Genomic DNA, 22,928 nt, shown 5'->3' with positions numbered 1-22,928 from the left:
ATGGGCCGTGACCAGCCCTTGGGGGGCTGTGTAGGGCGCTTCGTGGCACAAGGCCTACCTCCACGTCTGCAGCGCAAGTCTCCGGAAGGCTCCTGTTTTTAATGCAGAGGTCCGTTCCTGAATCTGAGTTCTGAGTCTTGAATCCTGTTCCCGGTCTTCAGAGTACTTTACACTTGCTTCTGTCCATGCCCAAGACTCAAGCCAGAACCTGCTCTGCTTTAGAGTGGTCCGCGACCAGCCACGGGCAGCTGTGTAAGGCGCACCTCGGTGCAGGCCTCTCCTGAATCTTCGACATGTCCCCGGATCCAAGTCTTCACTTCCTCGCTTGGAGTCTGCTTTGCTTCCAGCGTGGTCTGCGACCAGCCATGGGCGGCTGTGTAGGACGCCTTGAGGTGCAGTACTCAATTCATACTAGTGCCTGAACCCTGAATCCTCACCCTAGTCTCTGAGTATCCTTGTCTAAGCCTCTGAGTATCCTGAATTCTCATTTAGCCCGAGTACCCTGAATCCTTGTCTAGTCTCCAAGTGCCTATGTCTCGCCCAAGTCTCCAAGTGCCTATGTCTTGTTCCAGTACCATAGCCTGTCCTCGACCTCTGTCCATCCTGCCGCGTCTGCCGTTCCCAGGCGGCCGGTCCAAAAGGGCTATTGAGTGGCCAGAGGGCTACCCCAGAGACCAGCATTGCATTGTTGGGTCTCTTCTGGTGCGTTCGGGTTCAGCAGAGGGCAGGGCCCCTAATCTTCAGCCTGTTCGCCCTGTGCTTGGACACGTCTTACCTGCCTCGGCGCTTCTTCGGAGAACCTCTGGGGTCGTGCCGTGGCCTAAGGACATACTTCTCCCTGGAATCGGGACCGCTCTCTAGCACTCCCTTAACAAGAAATAACAGTGCTATGCAAATACATATCATTAAAATGGTATTGCGTTTTCCCCAGAGAGGGGGATTTGCATTTAATTCATCCGAGCTCTGCCCTGAGGCAATGGTGCCCAAAGTAACTGATGTTAGATGCAATGTTGTACCATTCCGCAACCCAAGTCACTCTTCGCTTCAGGAAGGAACAGAATCATGCTTTCTCAGACCTCGTTCCCCAGGTACTAAGTATGCCTTATGTTTGCTAGGAGGAGGAGATGCATAGCCAATTAACAGCACATGAAAATGAGTCCAATGTACTATTGCAACAAAGATTTCATAAACACGGCTCCGCATGTAAAATTCAGGAAATAATGTGCGTTATTTGCAATAGTGCGCACTATTTTCCAGTTTAGAATGCAAAGTTGTGTTTGCAAAGTTTTTTTCATTAGCAAAAAATAAAATTTTGTGCATACTTTATGCATGTGAAATTTTATTAAAATTTATAGATAATGCACTGCTATGATGCAAAAGCATACAAAGAACCTTGTTAACTATAACTGCTTAGAAAAACTACACAAACATAGCTCTAAGGGCTGCAATTCACAAAAAAATAACTACACCTCAATAAGGTGTAGATTTTAGGGGTTTGGGGGTTTTTTTTTTTCAAAATTTCCTATGCAATTTTTCCAATCAGGCTGATTTGCATATCAATTCCGGCAGAAGAATCACACATGCTATTTTGTAGTGTGTGCAATTTGTTTGCTTAATAGTACATGGATGTGTGATCTGAACAGCTCCAGTGCCTGTTCTTGGCTGGTTTTCAAGGCAGCACGCACATTTCCACTATAAAGTGAGATAAGAGCCTGTTATGGTTCAGAAAGCAGCTAAAAACATTTTTTCTCTCTAGTCTTTCCTGACATAACTTAAGTTCGCTGGTTAATGAATTTTTGTCTTTCTCCTCATGACCCTATTTTATTGTTTTTTCACTACTTGTTTTGTAATCCGTTGCTGCTTCATGATGTATTATTGCTGTCGTTAGGTATTTTTGTGTATATTACTTGTAATCTGCTAAGATTTGTGGAATAGCGGAATATAAATTGTTTACATAAATAAAGCACTTTTTTCAGTGGCTAGCAAGAAATGCATTATGCAAATGAGTCGATCCCTAAACCTAATTTGTCTCCTGCAGTTTTCCCACCTGCATCATTATATATCATAGAGAGCAAGCCTAAGTATTTACTTTACACGAAAAACTAAAAGAAAAAGAAGATCTCATCCCTGAAAACTTACAACAAAGCTTAAGTGATCCCTGTTCTGTTTTAAAAAGTATTTTTTGATTTAAGTGGGCAAACAGTAGTCATTAAGATTACAAAATAGGCTTTTCCAAAAATAATTCTGCTTTTTTATGGCTTGATTTTCGAAACCATGGGTTTTACATGGGTAAATGCTCTTTACCCATGTAAATGAGCTTTACAAAATTGCTAGAATAGTATGTTACATTTATATGCCTTAACTCCTTTGAAAATTCACCTGTTAGTTTATTAGACCCTGTTCTTCTTCTCAGCAGCTCCTTCTCTTCCGCATTTGATTGCAAGGATATGCTAGGTCATGCCAGATTGAAGACTGCTGTCTCCTGGAGTTCCATTTTGCTTATGTAAAGAAACCCATGGTCCCTTCTCTATGGTCTATGCTATTCCCAGCAAAGGACATATTGGGGCCAATATTAAAAAATAATAGAACGGATAACTTACATAGCTATATTTAGCAGGAGAAGCTATCCTGGATATTCAAGGGATAAAATACTTTCTTCTTGAAGGGGATTTGGGGAGGCTCAGCCCAGCAGGTCTATAATTTAGAGATTATGGAGGGTGGGAGAGGCAGTGATTAGGTCACTAGGCCCACCAGGTTCTTTTATTTATTTATTTTTTTAAATTAAGCATCACTACTTAAATGGCTGTATGCTTTTAAATACAGCTGGTTAAGGCAAAAGTTATCCCGTCATACGAAGCTGGATAACTTCAGACCTGCTTCTGGGAAAATATAGAGTTAGCCGAATAACTTATTTGGCTAACTCCATATATCAGAGTTAGCTGGATAAGTTATTCGGCTAACACCAACCTGCCCTGGAATTGCCCCCAAACCCCTCTTACTTAGGGCCTGATTCACTAAGGCATTTCTCCCATTCTGTGTCTACTGGAAGGTGCCGTGATGAATCAGGCCCCTAAGCTGGCATAATGACTGTATCAGTACTGGGGATATTCAAAGCTTATCATTTAGCTGGATAATTTATGAGTTATCTTGCTAAAGGTCTTTGAATATTGGTTCTCATGGTAGGAGGTCAGTACAGTGAATATACTGATCCGCAAAATTAGGGAACAACTAGTTTCTAATTGATAATAAACAAAATTAATTAGTGTAAATAAGCCACCGATTATTCTTATAGGTCTCCACCATGTGAATACTTAATTTTTAACTTAACAATTAACACATGATTTTTTTTGTTTTTATATAACAAAGACATTTTTTTCAAAGAGGAAAAGACCTCAGTACTGGTAAAGAATATGAAGTTTCAAATTCTATGTGACCAGTTGTTACAATCACGGGTCTAAAAACCTCTTATTTTTTATTTTTATTCCAAAAAATGCAAACAATTTTTTGTCTTGTAAATTCCTTAATGATACTTCTTTTTTTTTTTTTAAAACCACTGTAAATTGCACAATATTAATTTTTTTAGAACTTTATAATTATGCCACTTCTTATATGCATTTCTTCTTATATGAATTTCAATCAAATGGCATTGCCACTTTGTATATGACTTTCTTGAAATGCACTTTAACTGGACATGTCATGGTTTTATCTTTTCACCAACGTCTTTGATCACAAATCTTACCCGACATACAAAATGAATCAATTGAGCGCTTATCTTTAAACTTGCTCAGCAGTTAATTATTTCTTTTCGGCAAAATTAATGCCTCATTAGTTGTTGTATATTTATCCTCAGCCATCGTTGCCAACGTTTCGCTAATGAAGCATCAGGGCAGGTTTGTTTGTATTTTCAGCTTTCGTCTTTGATGGTCGGGCTGAAGCCCCAGAATGTTCCAGTTAGGGTTTGGAGCTGAGCAAGAGAGAGAAATCTAATCTCATCTTTCTGCAGAAGTTTATTAGAGTTTGAGGATAGGGGGAAAGCCTTCCTTCTGTCTCCACTATTTCCAGAGTTCTAGAGCGGGTACAGAGGACCGCACAGAAAAGTCCCTCTGGTGGTGCTTCTCCTGCTGCTCCTGAGGGATCCAGCAGTGGGGTGCAGACTATTCTTGCTCTGAGGGAGTAAACCTCTCACCCTAGGTTCGTCCCTTGGGGCGGGGGAGAAAACCCTGATCGAAACAAAAGACCTTCGCAGGAAGAGCGAGAAGTAAGAGTCAGGTGCCAGTCCAGAGTAAACCAGCATTGCGCAAAGAAGAAAGGGGAGAACTGCCCATCCAGGAGTCTAGAGGTGAATAGGTGTGCAGGAGAAAGACTCAATTATTTGGAGAATGTGGTAACAAAAGGGGTACATTTGTTCAAGGAAGCTCTAAACCCCAGGAAACGGAGTGAGGGTATCTCAGGAGGGTGCATCAGCAAGGATTGGAATCCCCCTTGTGAAGTCTCGGTATCTGTTGGAGGATTTTCCTTGCTGAAAGACTGTCACTTGCAACTTTCTAATTTGAACTGTTCAGTAAAGGCCTTTTATTTTGGAATGCCAGTACTGTATATCAATTAATTGTTCCTAAGTATTTTGGATCCTGAAGGTAATCACCACATCAGAGGATCCACACCAGAGTTTTGCAGGACTGCGTCAGGACTAAGCCTTGGCATCGAGTGTGGACCCAGGACTGAGATGTACCCAGAGGGGAAGACTACATTTAATTCAAGTTTCGTTCTGGAACTAAACAGAACCCTGAGGCAACAGTGCCCAAAATATCTGATGTCAGATCCAATGCCCTTGGTACTGTGAGAAGAGAGATTAGAGATTGCTAGTGATAGCAGCAGGCATTGTTAAAGAAAGAGAAAAAATAATAATGAACATTGGTTTAACAAAAAAAATTATGTGTTAGAATCCAGGAAATTCACATAACAGATACGAATATTCTGTTCTATCACTTTTCCTGCACTGTAGATTCATTGCTTGCATTTTGCGTACATCACAGTCCACATTATGCCCAAATCTGAGTCTCGCCACTATGACTACAGGATTGTCACAGAACAAAAAGATTATTTTCCTCCAGGCTGTGTGAAGAAGAGGATAAAGCAGCCAGGGGACAAAGCAGAGGTGATCACTGATCCAGAACATGTGAAGGTGAGAAGTTAAATAGGAGCCAGGAAGGATATCAGCAAGGTCTCCCCAGGGAGGGAAAGACACGAGATGCCATTCTGTTCTTTATTCTTAATTTTGCATATTTATTGAGATGTAATTGTGAACCGAAGGGTCCCAGTCTGCTCTGATGAGAAGAAGTTCTGGCAAACTGTGAAATATCACATGCCATGTCCCACAATGTACAGTAAAAGTGACTAATATCAATCTGTATGATATACAATAAGACAACAGTCAAAGGCATCTCAAGCTTGCTAGTAGATACTGCCTTCTACTGGAGAAGACATGAGTTGGGAGAAGCACCAAGGCTATGTGATCGTGCAAATACCATTCACATGGTTGCAATTGGTGACTTAGTGTGTCTGTTACCCAATTTTGGGGAAGTGCCCATTTCCAAATCTTGCAGGTCTCCTGACAGATGCTATAAAAGGATGTTCCTCTTTGTTTGTTACTATGGAACATAGCTAAGAACATAAGATATGCCATACTGGGTCAAACCAAGGGTCCATCAAGCCCAGTATCCTGTTTCCAACAGTGGCCAATCCAAGTCACAAGTACCTGGCAAGTACCCAAACATTAAATAGATCTCAAGCTACTATTGCTTAGTAATTAATAGCAGTTTATGGATTTTTTTTTCTACGAACTTAGCCAAACCTTTTTTAAACCCAGTTACATTAACTACCATAACCACATCCCCTGGCAATGAATTCCAGAGTTTAACTATGCACTGAATGAAAAAGAATTTTCTTCAATTTGTTTTAAATGAGCTACTTGCTAACTTCATGGAATGCCCCCTAGTCCTTCTATTATCTGAGAGAGTAAATAACTGATTTACATTAACTTATTCAAGTCCTTTCATAATTTCGTAGACCTATATTATATTCTCCCTCAGTCGTCTCTTCTCCAAATTGAACAGCCCTAACTTCTTTAGCCTTTCCTCATTAGGGAGCCGTTCCATGACCCCATATCATTTTGGTTGCCCTTCTGTTCTTATGTTCTTAATTGAAACTGGATGGTCCTTAAGAGTTCATCTTGAAACTCAGGTGTTTGTTGAGATCTCTGTGGTCCAAGATGGGATGGAGACCACCTGTTTCCTTTGGAATAAGAAAGTATTTGAAGTAGAACCCTATGCTCTTTTGTCATATTAGGATAGGTTTTACTGCGTTTTCAGCATCAAATGCAGACAATACTTGTAAGAGGAGTTGGAGCTGTTTTGTACCTTGAAACAAACACATCATTTGAATTTCAAATGATGTCCCTGTTGTATGACCTTTAGTATCCAATGATCTTTTGTTAACAAAGACCATAGTAGGCTGAAGTGCTGGAGTCTCCCCTCACCCCTCCCCTGAAAGGCTGTTTAATTTTAATGGGGAAGATTTTTTGGTATTATAATCAAAAACTAGGATTAGATTTGGGTTGTGTTTGTTGCAGAGGTTTGGCTAGTGTTCTGTCCCTACCAGGTGGCCAGCTTTGCTGTTGTTGCTGTTAGGGGCAAGGCAGCTGAAAAGAATAGGTATGGTTCTTCTTAAAATACAATCCTGTTTCCTGTCGTGTTGAGCTTGATCTTTCCTACTTATAGATGGCTGCTCAGTTGTAGCTGCTGACAGAGTAAGGAGAGTGGAGTGGTAATCTTTAATAAAGATCCACTTTTTTTTTTTTTTACTTTCTCTCCAGAGAGTTTATCCTCTGTGCATAGAGCATCAGTTTTTCCCAAACATCTTCTCGAAGACCTGAAACCCACAACAATGTCACTCTTCTGGCTCCAATAGCTACAGCAGATGTCCTGGAAAAATCACATAAGCACCATAAGCTGATCAAATTAGATGCTTCCCATATTCTTCTTCTGCCTGTGGTATATGAATGAAGCGATCCACAGAGTCTAAAGCAGGGGTCGGGAACCCATGGCTCGCGAGCCAGATATGGCTCTTTTGAGGGCTGCATCTGGCTCGCAGACACGTGTCGCCATACTTCGCGGTTCCCCGCTGACCCAGCTGCTCCCCGGTCCTCCGCCGCCCGGGCTTAAAATGCTGTCAGCCCGGGCGGAACGCGGCAGGACAGCTGGAGTCAGCGGCACCGGCGTGCTCTCTTCTCCTCCCCCCCTCGCGGCCCGGAAGAGGAAGTGGAGAGCATCGGGTGCCTGCGCGGGAAGAAGAGACCACACTAGCGTGGTCTCTTCTTCCGCGCAGGCACCCGATGCTCACCACTTCCTCTTCCGGGCCGCGGGGGGGAGGAGAAGAGAGCACGCCGACTGGAGTCATCCGGGTGCCTGAGCGGGAGTCATCGGGTGTCAGCCGGGTGCCAGCGCTGGAGTCATCGGGTGCCTGCGCGGGTCTTCCCGCGCAGGCACCCGATGCTCTCCACTTCCTCTTCCGGGCCGCGGGAAGAAGAGAGCACACCGGTGCTCTCTTCTTCCCGCGGCCCGGAAGAGGAAGTGGAGAGCATCGGGTGCCTGCGCGGGAAGAAGACTGCAGCGCGGCTCGGAGGAAAATGAAAATCTTCAACCGCGGCCGATGGGACTCCGCCTTCGCCTCCGCGAGGGCTGAAAATGAAGGAGGTTAGCGTTGGGAGGTGGCTGCTGCTGCCGCAAGTTCCCGGGGGGGGGGGGGGGAGAGAGAGAGTGAATGAGCGAGCAAGCATGTGTGTTTGAGATCCTGTGTGTGTGAGAGATTGCATGTATGTGAATGATTGAGAGCCTGTATATGTGAAAGAGAGTATGTCTGTGATTGAGATCCTGCCTGTGAGAGAGAGAGCATGAATGTAAGTTTACCATTGGGAACCTGTATGTGTAAGTTTGTAATTGAAAACCTGTTTGTTTGAAAGAGTATGTGTGTATGATTGAGATCCTTTGTGTGTGAGAGAGATCATGTGTATGTATGATTAAGAGCCTGTGTGTATAAGTAAGAGAGAGATCATGTGTGTCTGTGTCTGATTGACAGCTGGTTTAGGTGATGGAGCATGTGAGTATGTGATTGAGAGCCTGTGTTTAAATGAGAGAGAGAGACCATGTGTGTCTGTGTGATTGAGAGCTGATTTAGGTGAGGGAGCATGTGAGTATGTGATTGAGAGCCTGTGTTTAAATGAGAGAGAGAGACCATGTGTGTCTGTGTGATTGAGAGCTGATTTAGGTGAGGGAGCATGTGAGTATGTGATTGAGAGCCTGTGTTTAAATGAGAGAGAGAGACCATGTGTGTCTGTGTGTGATTGAGAGCTGATTTAGGTGAGGGAGCATGTGAGTATGTGATTGAGAGCCTGTGTGTAAATGAGAGAAAGAGAGGACATGTTTGTAAGCATGTGAATGAGAGTCTGTGTGTGAGAGAAAAAGACAGCATGTATTTATGTGATTGAAAGCCTGTGTGTGTGTAAGCGTGAAAAGATAGACAGCATGTGTGTAAATGTGTAATTAAGAGCCTATATAAGTGAGAGAGAAAAAACATTTGTATATGTGAGTGACTGAGAGCATGTGTGTATAGGTGTGTCATTGAGAGCCAGTGTGAGAGAGAGCGCTGGTATGTGACTGAGAGAGGAGAAAGTTCCAAGCAAACCACCCCACCTCCTGCTAATTCAGAACAATCTCAGGACACCTGGATATCAAACGTTCCCAGGTATGCAGAGCAAAAAAATTTTTGTATCCTTATTATTTTTCATTACTGGATCTTTGTGTCTGCTATTTTGAAATATTTTGTTGGTATCTGGAAATGTTTTATATGAGTTTTTAATTATTGGATATTCCACTCATCAGCTGTTTCGAAATATGTTCTTTTTGTTAGTACAGTTTTACTGCTGATGATTTTATATTTCTTGATTTGTTTTATAAGGATGTGTGATGTTTCTTTTTTCCTTTGTTACACTGCATACAGAGACTCTGGCTTGTTGCAGTTTCCAATTCAGTTTTTGTCTGCATGCTTCTTGTTATGCGTTTTGGTCTCTTTATTCTATGTTAGGTGAGGGACAGCACGTGATTCAGGTGAGGTTTTCTGCTGGCGTGTAGTTTCTGTGTAGGACTCTATAGCAGCCTGACTTGGTCCGTTTTCCTAATAGGAGATGTATTGGTGTCTTAAGGCCTGGTGTAATATTTTCAGAGACTTATTGTACTTTAAAAGTGTGATCTTACATAAAATGCACACATTTACTTGTATTTAGTTTTAAACATATTGTATGGCTCTCATGGAATTACATTTTAAAATATGTGGCGTTTATGGCTCTCTCAGCCAAAAAGGTTCCTGACCCCTGGTCTAAAGGAAGGTGTTGTGACATCTTGCAGTTTGTATCAGCAGTTTTAATATATTGTGCAGTATGTATTTGATGAGCAGCTATGCATAGTTGACTGAAAAATCGTTTTTGCCACTTTATCTGGTAGTTTAGCATCTTTTCCTCAGAGCTGCTAGAATGTGTCTTAGAACACTTAGCTTCTTGAAAGCTGAATTCACTACTATAGATTCACAAGTTAGTTGCACCTTTTGATGACCAGGACAAGGCTGAACCCTGTATTTGAGATCAAACTTCCTTCCTACTGGAAGGGAAGACAATGGCATTTGCCACATTCTGGTTTTGCATTTCTGTAGTATTCCATAAACTAGAACAGCTACTATTTATTTTGGGGATTTCATCTATTTTAGCACACCAAAAATCTTCCTGTAAAGAGAATGGAATTCCTTTGGCCATTTTTTGGACAAAGGCAGGGTATGACATATCCTCAAATACAGATTGTTAGGATTCGTGGGTTTCATGGACCCTTGGCCCGAGGTGAGGGTTGATGCCACCTGCGGGGAGGAGCCGAGGTCAGCTGCAGCAGAAGATATAGTAGTGTGTAGAGGAACAGAGTGTCCTGCGTCACAGCCACGTGATCGCAGAGCTTCTAGAGAGAGTACTGTGGGGGATCCCGAGGAGCGGGGATCCCCCACAGTTCAGAGGGAACCCACAGAATACAGGCTGAGCTGGAGATGCAAGTGGCAGAGCAAGAACCTCCAAGAGAGAAGCGCTAGGCAGGCCCCGAGGAGCGGGAAGCGCGAGGCAGGAACTTCAGGAGGTATGCAGCAGAGACAGTCCCAAGGGGCGGGACTGCGTAGCGAAGGAGGCTCTGGTGTGATGACGTAGGCTGACCCGCGGAGCGGGGAAGCCCAAGTAGAATCTCTGAAGTAGTGACGTAAGCAACCCCGAACAGCAGGGCTGCGCACAATGGAACCTCTGGTAGAGGAACGGAGGCACTACCCCGAGAAGCGGGGAGGTGCAAAGTACAGTCACTGGTGTAGAACATAGGCACTGCCCCAAGGAGCGGGAAAGCAGAGATACAGTCACTGGTGTAGAACGTAGGCACTGCCCCGAGGAGCAAGGAAGTGCTGAGTCGAGTCTCCAAAGCAGTAAGACAGTTCTGAAGGGCAACCCTGAGGAGCAGGTAGGCCGGCAGGCAGGACCTCTGGAAGGTGCAGGGCTAGCCCGAGGAGCAGGAGAAGCCTGGAGACAAGGTCTCCAACTGGAGCGCAAGCAGGTCCCCGAGGAGCGGGTACCCAAGCCAGAGTCGCAGATAGATCCGATACAGGAACCATGGGTCCAAGGAGACAGGAGCAAGTACCAGTAGCGAAGGAACTCATTGCCAAGTCAGTTAGCAAAGGGCGAAGGCGGTGCTTAAAAACCCCGACCTAGTGATGTCATCAGTCGAGGACAACCCTGAGGTACCCGCCATTGAGTCTTCAAAGGAGGGCCCGGTGGTGCGCACGCCTTGCAAGGCCCAGAATCGGCGTGAGTGGTGGCGGCGTCCTGGCTGCCACGAGGAGCCTTAAGAACCCGGAGGTATGTGGGCGGTAGCGGCTAGTCCCAGCTGCGAGCATGCCCGGAGAGGAGAGTAGGGCAGCACATGACGTGAGTTGAATCGGTCGCAGCCGGGGGTTTGGGTCTGAGAGGACGTGTGGCATGGAACTGCCAGATAAGGTCTTTGTCCAGGATATTGACAGCAGGTTCCCAACTGTTCTCCTCAGGTCCAAAGCCCTCCCAAGAAAGGAGATATTCCCACTTTCTTTCACGTTTCCTTATGTCCAGGACATCTTGGACTTGATATGTGACGTCCGTTTCAGAGGACAGTGGTTGAGGCTCTGGTGGTTTTTTAAAGAAGTCAGACAGTACCAAGGGTTTTAGTAGTGAAATGTGGAAGGCGTTGTGGATTTTGAGAGAGGAAGGCAGCTTGAGTCTATAGGTGACTGGACCCAAACGGCGGAGCAAAGGAAAGGGGCCAATGTACCTGGGAGCGAAGCGAACCGAGGGCAGCTTAAGTCGGATAAATCGGGTGCTGAGCCACACTTTATTGCCCGGTTTAAACTGGGGTGCTTTGCGATGATGTGCATCAAATAACTTTTTTGATCTTTGGGCAGCCTGCTGGAGCAGCTGCTTAGTGCTGTTCCAAAATTGATGCAACTCCTGGGCGGTTGACTGTGCCGCTGGAGAGGGCACAGTTAGTGGAAGCGGAAACAGTGGTAGAGGCTGACGTCCATAGACCATTTGGAAGGGAGACGAACCAGTGGATGTGGACTGATGAGAGTTTAGGGCGAACTCCGCCCAAGGAAGGAGGTCGGCCCAATCATTCTGCCATGGATTCATGTAGGCCCACAGAAATTGCTTCAAGGTCCTATTAGTCCTTTCTATTTGCCCATTGGCTTGGGGATGGTAAGCCGAGGTGAAATCTAACAAGATGTTGAATTTTTTGCAAAGAGACTTCCAAAAGCGGGCAGTGAATTGGACTCCACGGTCTGAGAGGATATGTTTAGGGAGGCCGTGGAGCTGGAACACATGTCGGATGAACAACTTAGCAAGCTGCGGTGCTGAAGGGAGACCAGGCAGAGCCACGAAGTGAGCCATTTTGAAAAATGGTCGACGGTGACCCAGATGGTATTGTTGCCACTGGAGGCAGGCAGGTCCACTATGAAATCCGTCGCGATGTGGGTCCATGGCTCACTCGGGATAGGCAGCGGTTGCAAGAGTCCCCACGGACATCCCACAGGAGGCTTATGGTGGGTGCAAGTGGGACAGGACTCAACATAGGCCTGTGTGTCCTTTCTCATGGTAGGCCACCAATAAAACCGCTGGAATGTAGAGAGAGTTCTAGACTGACCTGGGTGTCCTGCAGTCAAGGAGTCATGAACCCACCGAAGGATACTCTGTCGTAATTGGCGAGGGACCACTGTCTTCCCAGGTGGCTCCGGAAATGTGGCGGACAGGATGGCCTTATTAGGGTCAATTAATATAAGATGTATATAGTTCCTTTTGTATTGTATACAGTCTGTACACAGTTCCTATTTGTACTCAGTTATATTATTGCCTCACCATCTCCTTGCCTTTTATTTCCATCTATTTATACTTTCTCCCTTCCCCTCTCCCTTTTCTTGCCTGTCCAATCTCCCTTCCCCTCTTTTACTGTAATTTCCTCCTTTCAGTTCATTGTAAACTGGCATGATGTGTTTTTACGAATGTCGGTAAAGAAAAGTTCATAAAATAAATAAATAAATAAATAAATTATGTGCCGTGGGGTGTCGGGAACATCCTCTGCGATGAAGGATCTGGAGAGAGCATTGGCATGGCAATTTTTTATTGGCAGGTCGGTAGTGCAGCAGGAAATTGAATCGGGTAAAAAAGAGGGCCCAACGGGCCTGGCAATGGTTCAAACGCTGAGCATGTTGTAAATACTCGAGGTTTTTGTGATTGATATACACTGTGATCTGGTATTGGGCTCCCTCGAGCCAAGGACGCCATTCCTCAAAGGCCAGCTTGATAGCCAGTAACTCCTTATCCCCAATTACGTAATTTCATTCTGCTGGAGAGAAGCGCCTGGAAAAAAAAGAACATGGGTGTAAGGTATGGGTAGTTGAGTACTGGCTTAGAACGCCCCTACTCCAATGTCAGAGGCGTCGACCTTGACTACAAATGGACGCCTGGGATCCGGATGGCGGAGACACGGCTCCTGGAGAAAGGAGGTCTTAAGATCCTGGAAGGTGGTCATGGCTTTGGGCGACCACTGAGAGAGATTGGCCCCCTTGCGAGTCATGGCTGTGAGTGGTGCAGTCAGGGTAGAATAATGGTGAATAAAAGACCGGTAGTAATTGGCAAGGCCAAGGAATCTCTGTAGTGACTTGAGACCTGTAAGTTGAAGCCAATCGCGAATACTCTTCAATTTCTGGGGATCCATTCTGAACCCTTGACTGGAAACCATGTAGCCAAGGAAAGGAATGGTCTCCTGCTCGAAGGAACACTTTTCAAGTTTGGCATAAAGTTGATTGTCCCGTAGACGCTGGAGGACACGAGAGACATCCTGGCGGTGGCTTTGTAGGTCTTGGGAGAAGACTAGGATGTCATCAAGGTACACCACAACGCATTGGTAAAGCATATCTCTGAAGACCTCGTTCATCAGATTCTGAAAGACCGCAGGGGTATTGCAAAGGCCAAATGGCATCACAAGGTATTCAAAATGGCTGTCACGTGTGTTAATCTCGGTTTTCCATTCGTCGCCTTTGCAGATACGGACCAAATTGTAAGCTCCCCTGAGGTCCAATTTGGAGAATAATTTCTCTCCCTGAAGCCTATCGAAAAGCTCCGAAATCAAAGGCAATGGATAGCGGTCTTTTAGGGTGATCTCATTTAGGCTTCGGTAATCGATGCAGGGACGGAGTGAGCCATCTTTTTTCCCTACAAAGAAAAATCCCGCTCCCGCGGGAGACTTGGAGGGCCAAATGAAGCCTTTGGCCAGGTTCTCGTGGATGTACTCCGACATGGCCTGAGTCTCTATTAGCGATAATGGGTAGATCCTACCCCAAGGAGGCTCTGTGTTGGGCAACAAGTTGATTGCGTAATCGTAGGAACATTGCAGGGGTAAGGTGTCCGTGGCCTTCTTAGAGAACACATCAGCAAATGAAGAGTATTGTGGTGGAAGACCGAGAGGAGAGAGCGAAGCATTCAGGCAAGGCAGGGGCGAGACGGACTCCAGATAGTTGTCATAGCAGGAGGAGCCCCAGCGAGAGAGCTGTAAGGTGGCCCAGTCAAACTGCAGGGTGTGTTGCTGTAGCCACAGCAATCCCAGGACCACAGGATATATGGCTTTGTCCAGAATGTGGAAGGAAATGGTTTCTACGTGCAGAGACCCTGTGCGGAGCTGAATAGGAGCCGTGGTGTGAGTAACCTCACCAGGTAGAGGTTCTCCATGGATGGACGAGAGGAGTAAGGGCACTGGGGAGCGGATGGTGGGGATCCAGAGGTGCTCAGTCAATTGTTTTAAAATAAAGTTCCCACCAGCCCCAGAGTCCACCAAAGCCAGGGTGTGGAACTCCTGGTTATCCATCTTAACAGAGATGGGTACTGTCAACGGAGGAGACAGGGAAGTCAAGCCTAGGAGCAGTCCTCCCGCTGAACCTAGGCCTGGGAGTTTCCCGGACAGACTGGACTTGAGGTTATGGCATGTCCGGATTTGCCGCAGTACAGGCAGAGGCCAGATTGCTGGCGAATGCGTCATTCCTTGGGAGAAAGTCTGCTCCGGCCCATCTGCACTGGCTCATCCTCAGCTTTACTCTGAGCTGCGTTCATCCTGGATGAAGACGAATGTCGAGTTCGGAACGCCTGCGTAGATTTTACAGACGCTCTAGACTCCTGTGAGCGCTCTTGCAGGCGGCGGTCGATGCAACCAGCAAGGTCTATCAAACAGTCCAGGGATGCAGGCAATTCGCGAGCCGCCAATTCATCTTTAATCTGGGAACTCAGTCCTTCGAGGAAGATGGATCATAAGCAGTCTGAGTCCCAGTGAAGTTCTGATGAAAGGGTCCTGAATTTTATGACGTAGTCAGTTAATGGACGAGAGCCTTGTTGGAGATGGAGAAGTGATGACCCGGAAACGGCTCTTCTGCCTGGATTGTCGAAGATGGAGTGAAATAAGGCAAGAAACCCGGCATAGAGGTGGAGGAATTGAGCTTGATAGATGTTGTGGCGGCAGTCACAGTGGCGTCTAAATGAGTGCTCAAGTTATCAGTGGCTGCTGCCAAGGTTTCCAGGTACTTTTGTTGCTCGCTGATTCTTTTTGCCAGGCCAGGAATGGCCTGGATAGCTGAGACCTCTGCCGGGTCCATGGACTTGGCAATCTGTTGGGATTTGTGGGTTTCGTGGACCCTTGGCTCGAGGTGAGGGTTGATACCACCTGCGGGGAGGAGCCGAGGTCAGCTGCAGCAGGAGATATAGTAGTGTGTAGAGAAACAGAGCGTTCTGTGTCACAGCCACGTGATTGCAGGAGCATGTAGAGAGAGTACTGTGGGGGATCTGAGAAGCGGGGTAAGAGACACAGTTCAGAGGAAACCCACAGTATACAGGCTGAGCTGGAGATGAAAGTGCCAGAGCAAGAATCTCCGAGAGGGAAGTGCTAGGCAGGCCCCGAGGAGCGGGGAGCACAAGGCAGGAACTTCAGGAGGTATGCAGCAGAGACAGTCCTGAGAGGTGGGGCTTCATAGTGAAGGAGGCTCTGGTGTGATGACGTAGGCTGTCCGGGGAAGCCCGAGTCGAATCTCCGAAGTAGTGACCTAAGCTACCCCGAGGAGCGGGACTGCGCACGATGGAACCTCTGTTAGAGGAAAGGAGGCACTACCCCGAGAAGCGGGGAAGTGCAATGTAAAGTCATTGGTGTAGAATGTAGGCACTGCCCCGAGAAGCGGGAAAGTAGAGGTACAGTCACTGGGGTAGAACATAGGCACTACCCCAAGGAGCGGGAAGCGCGGAGTACAGTCACTGGCATAGGCACTGTCCTGAAGAGCGAGGAAGTGCTGAGTCGAGTCTCCAAAGCACTAAGGCAGTTCTGAAGAACAACCCCGAGGAGCAGGGAGGCCAGCAGGCAGGACCTCTGGAAGGCGCAGGGCTAACCCGAGGAGCGGGGGAAGCCTGAAGACAAGGTCTCCAACTGGAGTGCAAGCAGGCCCCCGACGAGTGTGTACCCAGGCCAGAGTCGCAGGTAGGTCCGATACAGGAACCACAGGTCCGAGGAGACAGGAGCAAGCACCAGTAGCATAGGAACTCATTGCTACTGTCAGCTAGCAAAGGACGAAGACGATGCTTAAGAACCCTGACCTAGTGATGTCATCAGTCGGGGACGCCCCTGAGGTTCCTGCCATTGAGTCTTCAAAGGAGGGCCCGGTGGCACACTCGCGTGCCTAGGAAGGCCCGGAGTCGGCATGGGTGGCGGTGGTGTCCTGGCTGCCATGAGGAGCCTTGAGAACCCGGAGGTATATGGTGGTAGTGGCAAGCCCCAGCCGCGAGCATGCCCGGAGAGGAGAGTAGGGCAGCACATGACGTGAGTTGAATCGGTTGCACCTGTCTGCGACCGGTCATAACAGGGATATACATCTGGGAGATTGTGGGGAGTCCAATGGAAGACTGATGGACTCCTCACCATTAGAATGGTACGACAAATGATTGTGACCCCCTCTTGTGAGTCAGATAATACTATAGGAGGTTGTTAATCATTTCAGGGAGATGAACCATGAGACTTTATGACCCAGTCTGTATCATTTCTCACTTGCATTAATATGGTGGAACAGTTGCTAGAGTTTCTACATTAGGGGCGACAGACTCCAAAAGGCGAGGCATTTCTTCCAGTTACGAAGCAGGAGGCGGAGTATTTGCTAAATTAACAAAATAGTTTTTGATGAATTCAAGCCACATTTTCCTCACAAAAGGATGATGCTCCTTTTTAGGAAGAGAAATAGCAGTGCAAGAATGATCCTATTATTCTCTCAGTAAATAGGAGCAAGAACAGGGGAATCTTAAGTACCCCTGGTGCAGTGATGGGAGGACAGTTCATGGTGAATGGTTGTATCAATCTCTACCAAGTGCAGGGCTAGGTCCCAATACACCTTAAAGCGGAGGAACATTCCAGTAATGGGAGGTTCAAGTTGGGGTTTAGTGCTCAGTGAGTGATAATTCCTGTCCACCCCCAAAACAGAGTCTTTGTCTAAACCTTTATAGGTGTCTCTACAAGACGCTGGAGGGAGTCACTGTCCTGCAGGAATGCAAAGAGGACCACAACAGTGCTGGCCTGATTTCTGGAGAGGTTTCTTCAATCTCTCTACATTTTCCATTTGGGAAGGCAGCTTGTCTTTTCACAGAGACAGAGTGGGTTCTGTTTCCCAGTTTTGTTACTGTTTTGTGAGGGGAATGGGGAGAGTTTCCTCTATTTTTTTATGAAGGGAGGAAAGCTCAACCCCCTGCAAAATCTTCTTTCTTAATGGATCTCTAGTGAGGTGGTAGAAATCCCCAGCCGTGACTTGCGTTTTAATTTTGTGCTGTAGACGTTTGTGAGAACGCTGTGGATGCAACCTGTGGAGGATGTCTGTCTCAAGGAGGGGAGACTTTATTGACCCACTGAAGCACTTACAGGTACCCAAGGAATCTGTAATTGGGACAACTGAGACAGAAGTTAATCTGGGAGGATCTTGGGAGGCAAGGGAGGTCAGCAGTGAACCCTGGTATTCATTTCACCTCTTTGTATTTTTGTATATTTTTGTTGGACTCTGAATTGTATTCTTTGGAGAATCCAAAATTCTGGACTAGATTTTTGTATTTTCTGCTGCTTTATTAATTTGCAGTAAGCTTTTGGTTTTGGAAGAATGCATTCTGGTGAAGAACGCCTTTTTATTTTTGTCTGTGTGTTTTCCTGTTGGGTCTTTCAGCCAAATAGAAGAATCTTAATTCAGATCTATATCCAGTTTTCCTCCAAGGCTGCAGGTCTCAAAGGTGACACCCCTAGTCTGTTCCATGGAGTGCCCCCAAAAAAGAGGATTGTACCCACAATGAAAAATGGCTGAGAAAATAGCTTTCACTGTAAAAAAAAAAATAAAAAATTTAAGTAGCATTATTTTGTTTTCCTTATCTTTTGTTTTAATGAAATTCAACCTCTTTATTCATCAGATAATATGAAGGACTTGCAAAATGGAATCAGCTTAATCCTAGAATACCAAATCACATATCATTGGTGGAACACATCAAATATGAAACAGCTTGGAGGTTTATTGGTAAAAAAAAACATAAGGGAAGGCGATTGTTGATTGAACAATATTGGTATGATTCAGAGAACATAAGAACTGCCATACTAGGTCAGACCAAGGGTCCAAAAAGCCCAGCAACCTGTTTCCAACAGTGGCCATCCTAGGTCACAAGTACCTGGGCAGGATCGGAAATAGTACACAGATTTCTTATTGCTTATGCACAGGGATAAGCTTGAGATAGACTTGAGGGATAGGTTTCCCTCAAGTCTACCTGGTTAATAAAGATTTATGGACTTTTCATCTAAGAGCTTGTCCAAACCTTTTTTTAAAACCAGCTATGTTAACAGCCTTTACCACATCCTCTGGCAATGAATTCTAGAGCTTAATTGTGCAGAGTGAAAAGGTATTTTTTTTCTGATTTGTTTTAAATGTGCTACTTAGTAAGTTCATGGAATGTCCCCTAATCTTTTTATTTTTGCACAACGATTTGCGCTTACCCGTTCCACTCTACTCATGATTTTATAGATTACTATCATATCCACCCCCCTTTAGCAGTCTGAACTGGTGCCATACTCATAAAGGGCCCAATGTAAAAAAGCATTTTTAACATTTGGGGCCTGAATCACTAAAGATTTTCACCCATTCTGTGTCTATAGCCCCCTAGGAGGCTGATAATTCAAAGAAAGCTAAGTGTCTCACTTGGCACCTAAAGTTAGGGCCCTAAGTTTTGGCCTGAAAGTATTCCTAAATTTAGGCCTGCTATTTATTTGTCCACATTTAGGCACCAAAGTTAGGCTCCTAACTTACTTCCCCCAAATTGACCCCACCCACTTTTTACACACCTAAATTTAAGCACCTAGTAATACAGGCATCTAAATGTATGCATTCAGCAGTGCAAATCTTAATTCATGCAGATCTAGATGCCTAACTTTGCACGTTAGGTGCCTAGATCTTTTGAATATCTACCCCTTTGTGTCCATGGGAAAAAATGCTTAATACAATTGGCACAAAGTGATTTAATAAAGGCAGTAAAGGTATTCTGAACTGCAAAGTATCCCTGGCTGCAGAATTTGCTGACAGTGGGAGAGTGAGGGGGAAAATAAGAATTAAAACCATTTTCCCTTTGGGCCGGCCCTGTGGCTCGGTGGGCAACCTGGGTTCGGTCCCTGAGTCAGGGGGTTTCTGTTCCCTTGTGCTGGTCAGAGCTGGGGCAGCCACTCCGTCTCCCTGACTGTTTTCTCTCGCGTCTTTCTGCCATTTCCCCAGCCAGGGGGTCGTTACTCATCATCGTCTCTGAGGCTTACCTGGTACTGAAAACGGAGACATGTAATTAGTGCTGTTCCCTTCTGGCTCCTCTTCTCTATCCACCGGCATATTTCCATTTTCAGCCGTTTCCAGTGTCTTCCCTACGCCTTTCATTTTCGCTTGCTTGCTAAGTTTCTGGCGCTGAACCCCAAAACAAAATATAACACAGTGAGTCCCGCGGTCACCGGAAGGCACAGAGGCTAATGATGCGTCCCCTCCCACTTCCTCTACCCACTCGGGAATCTGCTCATCATTTGTGCAATATCATTTGTGTTTCTTTTCAAGCAAGTGATGTCAGCTAAGAGATTTTAGGACCCATGCAATAACAGCTTAATTCACACTAAAACAGGTCACCTGACATCTTGGTAGGCATCCTTACTTAAATGAGGAAATCATCATATGCAAATTAGGGGAAGAAAGGATCCAGCCCAGCCTGGTGGCAAGAGGAGCATCAGAAAAACTGTGGTGGTTTGAGGAGAGGTGGCCTAGTCTGGCCTGCCAGCGACAGGAGCAGCAGCGGTACTGTGGCGGCAGAAGAAGGGGGGCCTGGCGGCGAGAGGAGCAGAAGCAGAGCCTGCATCTGGAGAACATGCATCACAGATTTCCCTATCGACAATCTGGTAACTTTACCAAGGGATCCTAATCTTCACCGACAAAAGTGACATGAGAGCCCTTGTGCTGAATGATAACACCTAGGAGTGCTTTACCACTATCATGAGGGGTCAGACCTAGAAACTATGGGGGAAGGGAGGCTGGCCTTCATGTTGGAGGGATCTGAACTTCTGCGGGGAATAAGGATTTGGGCTATCTTGCCCTTTCACTCTGGGCATCCCGGGACAGGACATTTCAATATGTAATGCACGCACGCTACGTTTTTCTGATTGCACGTGCTCTTGTGTCCTTGCTAAAAAATGGCTTCGTTTTGGCAGAACTGAAAAAAACATTTAGCCTATCCCATATTAAGAGATGTTTGAGCGCGCATGTTAAATTTTTACCAATGCGCATGCCAAAGCTTTTTTTGGCATGAGATTTAATGCATAGGCTCCTATATGCAATAAATATCAGAAGGCACAAATCACAGTTTAGATTTTAGAAAGATTTTAGCTCCTGCAGAAAAAAAAAAAAAGCTATAGAAAGAAAACCAGAAAATGTTGTCTAAAGTCCTAAGTTACAATTGTTGTAGGACTGAGGTCCTTCAACGTGTAGCTTACTAGATTCTTGATAAACAGCGCTTTGGGGATAAAGTCTTCTTTCTTGCATTTGCTAGCTTTCTCTAAAGAAAAACTTAAGTTTTGATTGTGTGTGTGATAAATTGTGGTATGTTTCATATTTAAGGCAGAGGAAGTGACTTCAGTAGCCCCTAACCCTTGCGGCTTAAAAACATTTTCTATCCTAAAACAAGCCCCATCTCTACCCCGGCAGCTTCGCTGGCTTGGTTTCTGGTACGAGGATGTCGGGGGCACACTTGGGAGTAAATGTGCAGAAATGTTTCGCCACTGAAAGGGCATGGTGGGAGCATGCAACAGCCTCCCAATTGAGGTGTTGGAGGCAGAACCGGTATCAGAATTCATAGGGCAAGGAGACTGAATCTGGCACCTCAGAGATAGAGCCATTGATGAGGTCGGGTCTGTGGGATTGCAACAGGAAGGGAAAATGGGCAGATTAGACAGACCTTGCAGTCATTTCCGGCCATCAAATTCTCCGTTTTATTTGGTTCTTTAAATTGTGTAGATGTAATCGCAACACCTATTTGCATAAGAAACAAACAGGCCGATACTGTAAAAAAATGCAGGAGAGCCGGCACTCCGTGTTGAGCGCCCACTCTCCCAACGCGCGCCCAGGCACCTCTCCTGGGCTCACGATTCTCTATTTAAATGAGGTGTCGTGCAAACTGGAGGCACTAAGGACAACAGCACGTCCCTAATGCCTCCTTTGTTGCAGTTTGATACTGCAGGCGAAGTAGTGGACCCTTGGGCCGGCCTACCTCGAGTGATAGGGTAGGTCGGGAGGCGGAGCCAGAGGCTCGAGGTGTTCACCCGGGAACCAGGAACCCCCCAGGAGGAGCCCATAGGGTTCTGGCTCCTTGGGACTTGGGCAATAGAGAGAGTCCAGTGACAGGGGTGAGAGCAAGGAAGTCCAAAGGTACTTGGTAGGCAGGAGACCGGATACTGAGGCAGGCGGAGGATAGTAACAGAGTCTCTGTGGCCAGCGGGAACAGGAGCAGGCGTAGCCTGAAACAAAGTCTGTGACGAGCAGGAGCTGGCGCACGCTGTAACCTGGAACGGGTTCCGTAGCAAGCAGGAACTGGAGCAAGCTGAAGACTGAAGCAGGACCAGAGATGAGCCGAGATCAGTGGCAGGCAGCAGGCTGGGCAAACAGGAACAGGCCAAGATCAGGGCAGGCGGCAGGCAAAGCGTAATCAGGAACAAACCAGAGTCAGAGGCAGGCAGCAGGTAAAGCGTAGTCAGGAACAAACCAGGGTCAGAGGCAGGCAGCAGGCAAAGCGTAGTCAGGAACAAACCAGAGTCAGAGGCAGGCAGCAGGCAAAGCGTAGTCAGGAACAAACCAGAGTCAGAGGCAGGCAGCAGGTAAAGCGTAGTCAGGAACAAACCAGGGTCAGAGGCAGGCAGCAGGCAAAGCGTAGTCAAGGCAATCCAAGGTCAGCGACAGGAACTCAGTGAAGATGATGCGCAACTCAGAACTACAAGGCAGTAGTGAACCTCGTTGCAAGGCGATGAGACGGCGTCCGGGCGCCGGTTATATCGCCCTGGGTGCGTGACGTCATCCTCGCAGGCGGGGCTCGACTTCCGGGTGCTGGATGCACAAAGTGAGCGTACTCGCGCGCGCGCGCGAGGCCGCGACAAAACAGGCAGGAAATGGCGGGAGCCATCGGTGTCTTGGGATCCTGGGGTCGCGGAGTGCGGCGTCTCCAGCCGCGAAGGTAGGCACTGGTCAGGCACAAGGGAGAGGAAGCGGTGCAGACCGCAACATCCTTATTAGCGAAGAGGTGGCTGTCAGCGGGTCACGACAACCGATGCTCTATTTTACCGGTGTCAGTTTCCGAACCCACTGACAGACACGGGTTAGGAAAATGGAGGTAAAATTGAGCGTCCATTTTTCTAACCCACTGACCGGCGGGCATATTTAAAAAAAACATTTTTTTTTAATTTCTGGTTCCTCCAACTTACTATCGCTAGGATATTAAGTATTCCGGGCGACTAATAGGCTCATCAACATATATTTGCATGTAATGAGCACTATTAGTTTTCAGCGGGTTGGCTATGCGTTTCTATGCGTTATTACCCCTTACAGTATAAGGGGTAATAGATGGGTCGGAAACGTACGGCCAATTGCGTGGTAAAGGGTACGCTCGGCCGAGCGCATCGTTCTGAATCGACCTGAAGATGCACTGGGCACAACAGAAAAACAAA

At 46.4% G+C, this 22,928-nt stretch overlaps 1 protein-coding gene across 2 annotated transcripts in view; it reads right to left on the bottom strand.

Annotated features, from left to right (window-relative positions):
- The window catches only part of SLC24A4 (solute carrier family 24 member 4), a 262,868-nt gene that overhangs the window by 50,295 nt on the left and 189,645 nt on the right, over positions 1–22,928 (bottom strand). For both annotated transcript variants that reach the window (XM_029597828.1, XM_029597829.1), the window contains exon 12: positions 19,497–19,638. In XM_029597828.1, coding sequence (XP_029453688.1) covers positions 19,497–19,638 — 142 coding nt within the window. The remainder of the gene's footprint in view (positions 1–19,496; positions 19,639–22,928) is intronic.

Source organism: Rhinatrema bivittatum, chromosome 4 (assembly GCF_901001135.1).
Source record: "Rhinatrema bivittatum chromosome 4, aRhiBiv1.1, whole genome shotgun sequence".
Lineage (NCBI taxonomy): Eukaryota > Metazoa > Chordata > Amphibia > Gymnophiona > Rhinatrematidae > Rhinatrema > Rhinatrema bivittatum.
Note: the sequence above shows the minus strand (reverse complement) of the source record. Positions and strands in the feature narration are given on the sequence as shown.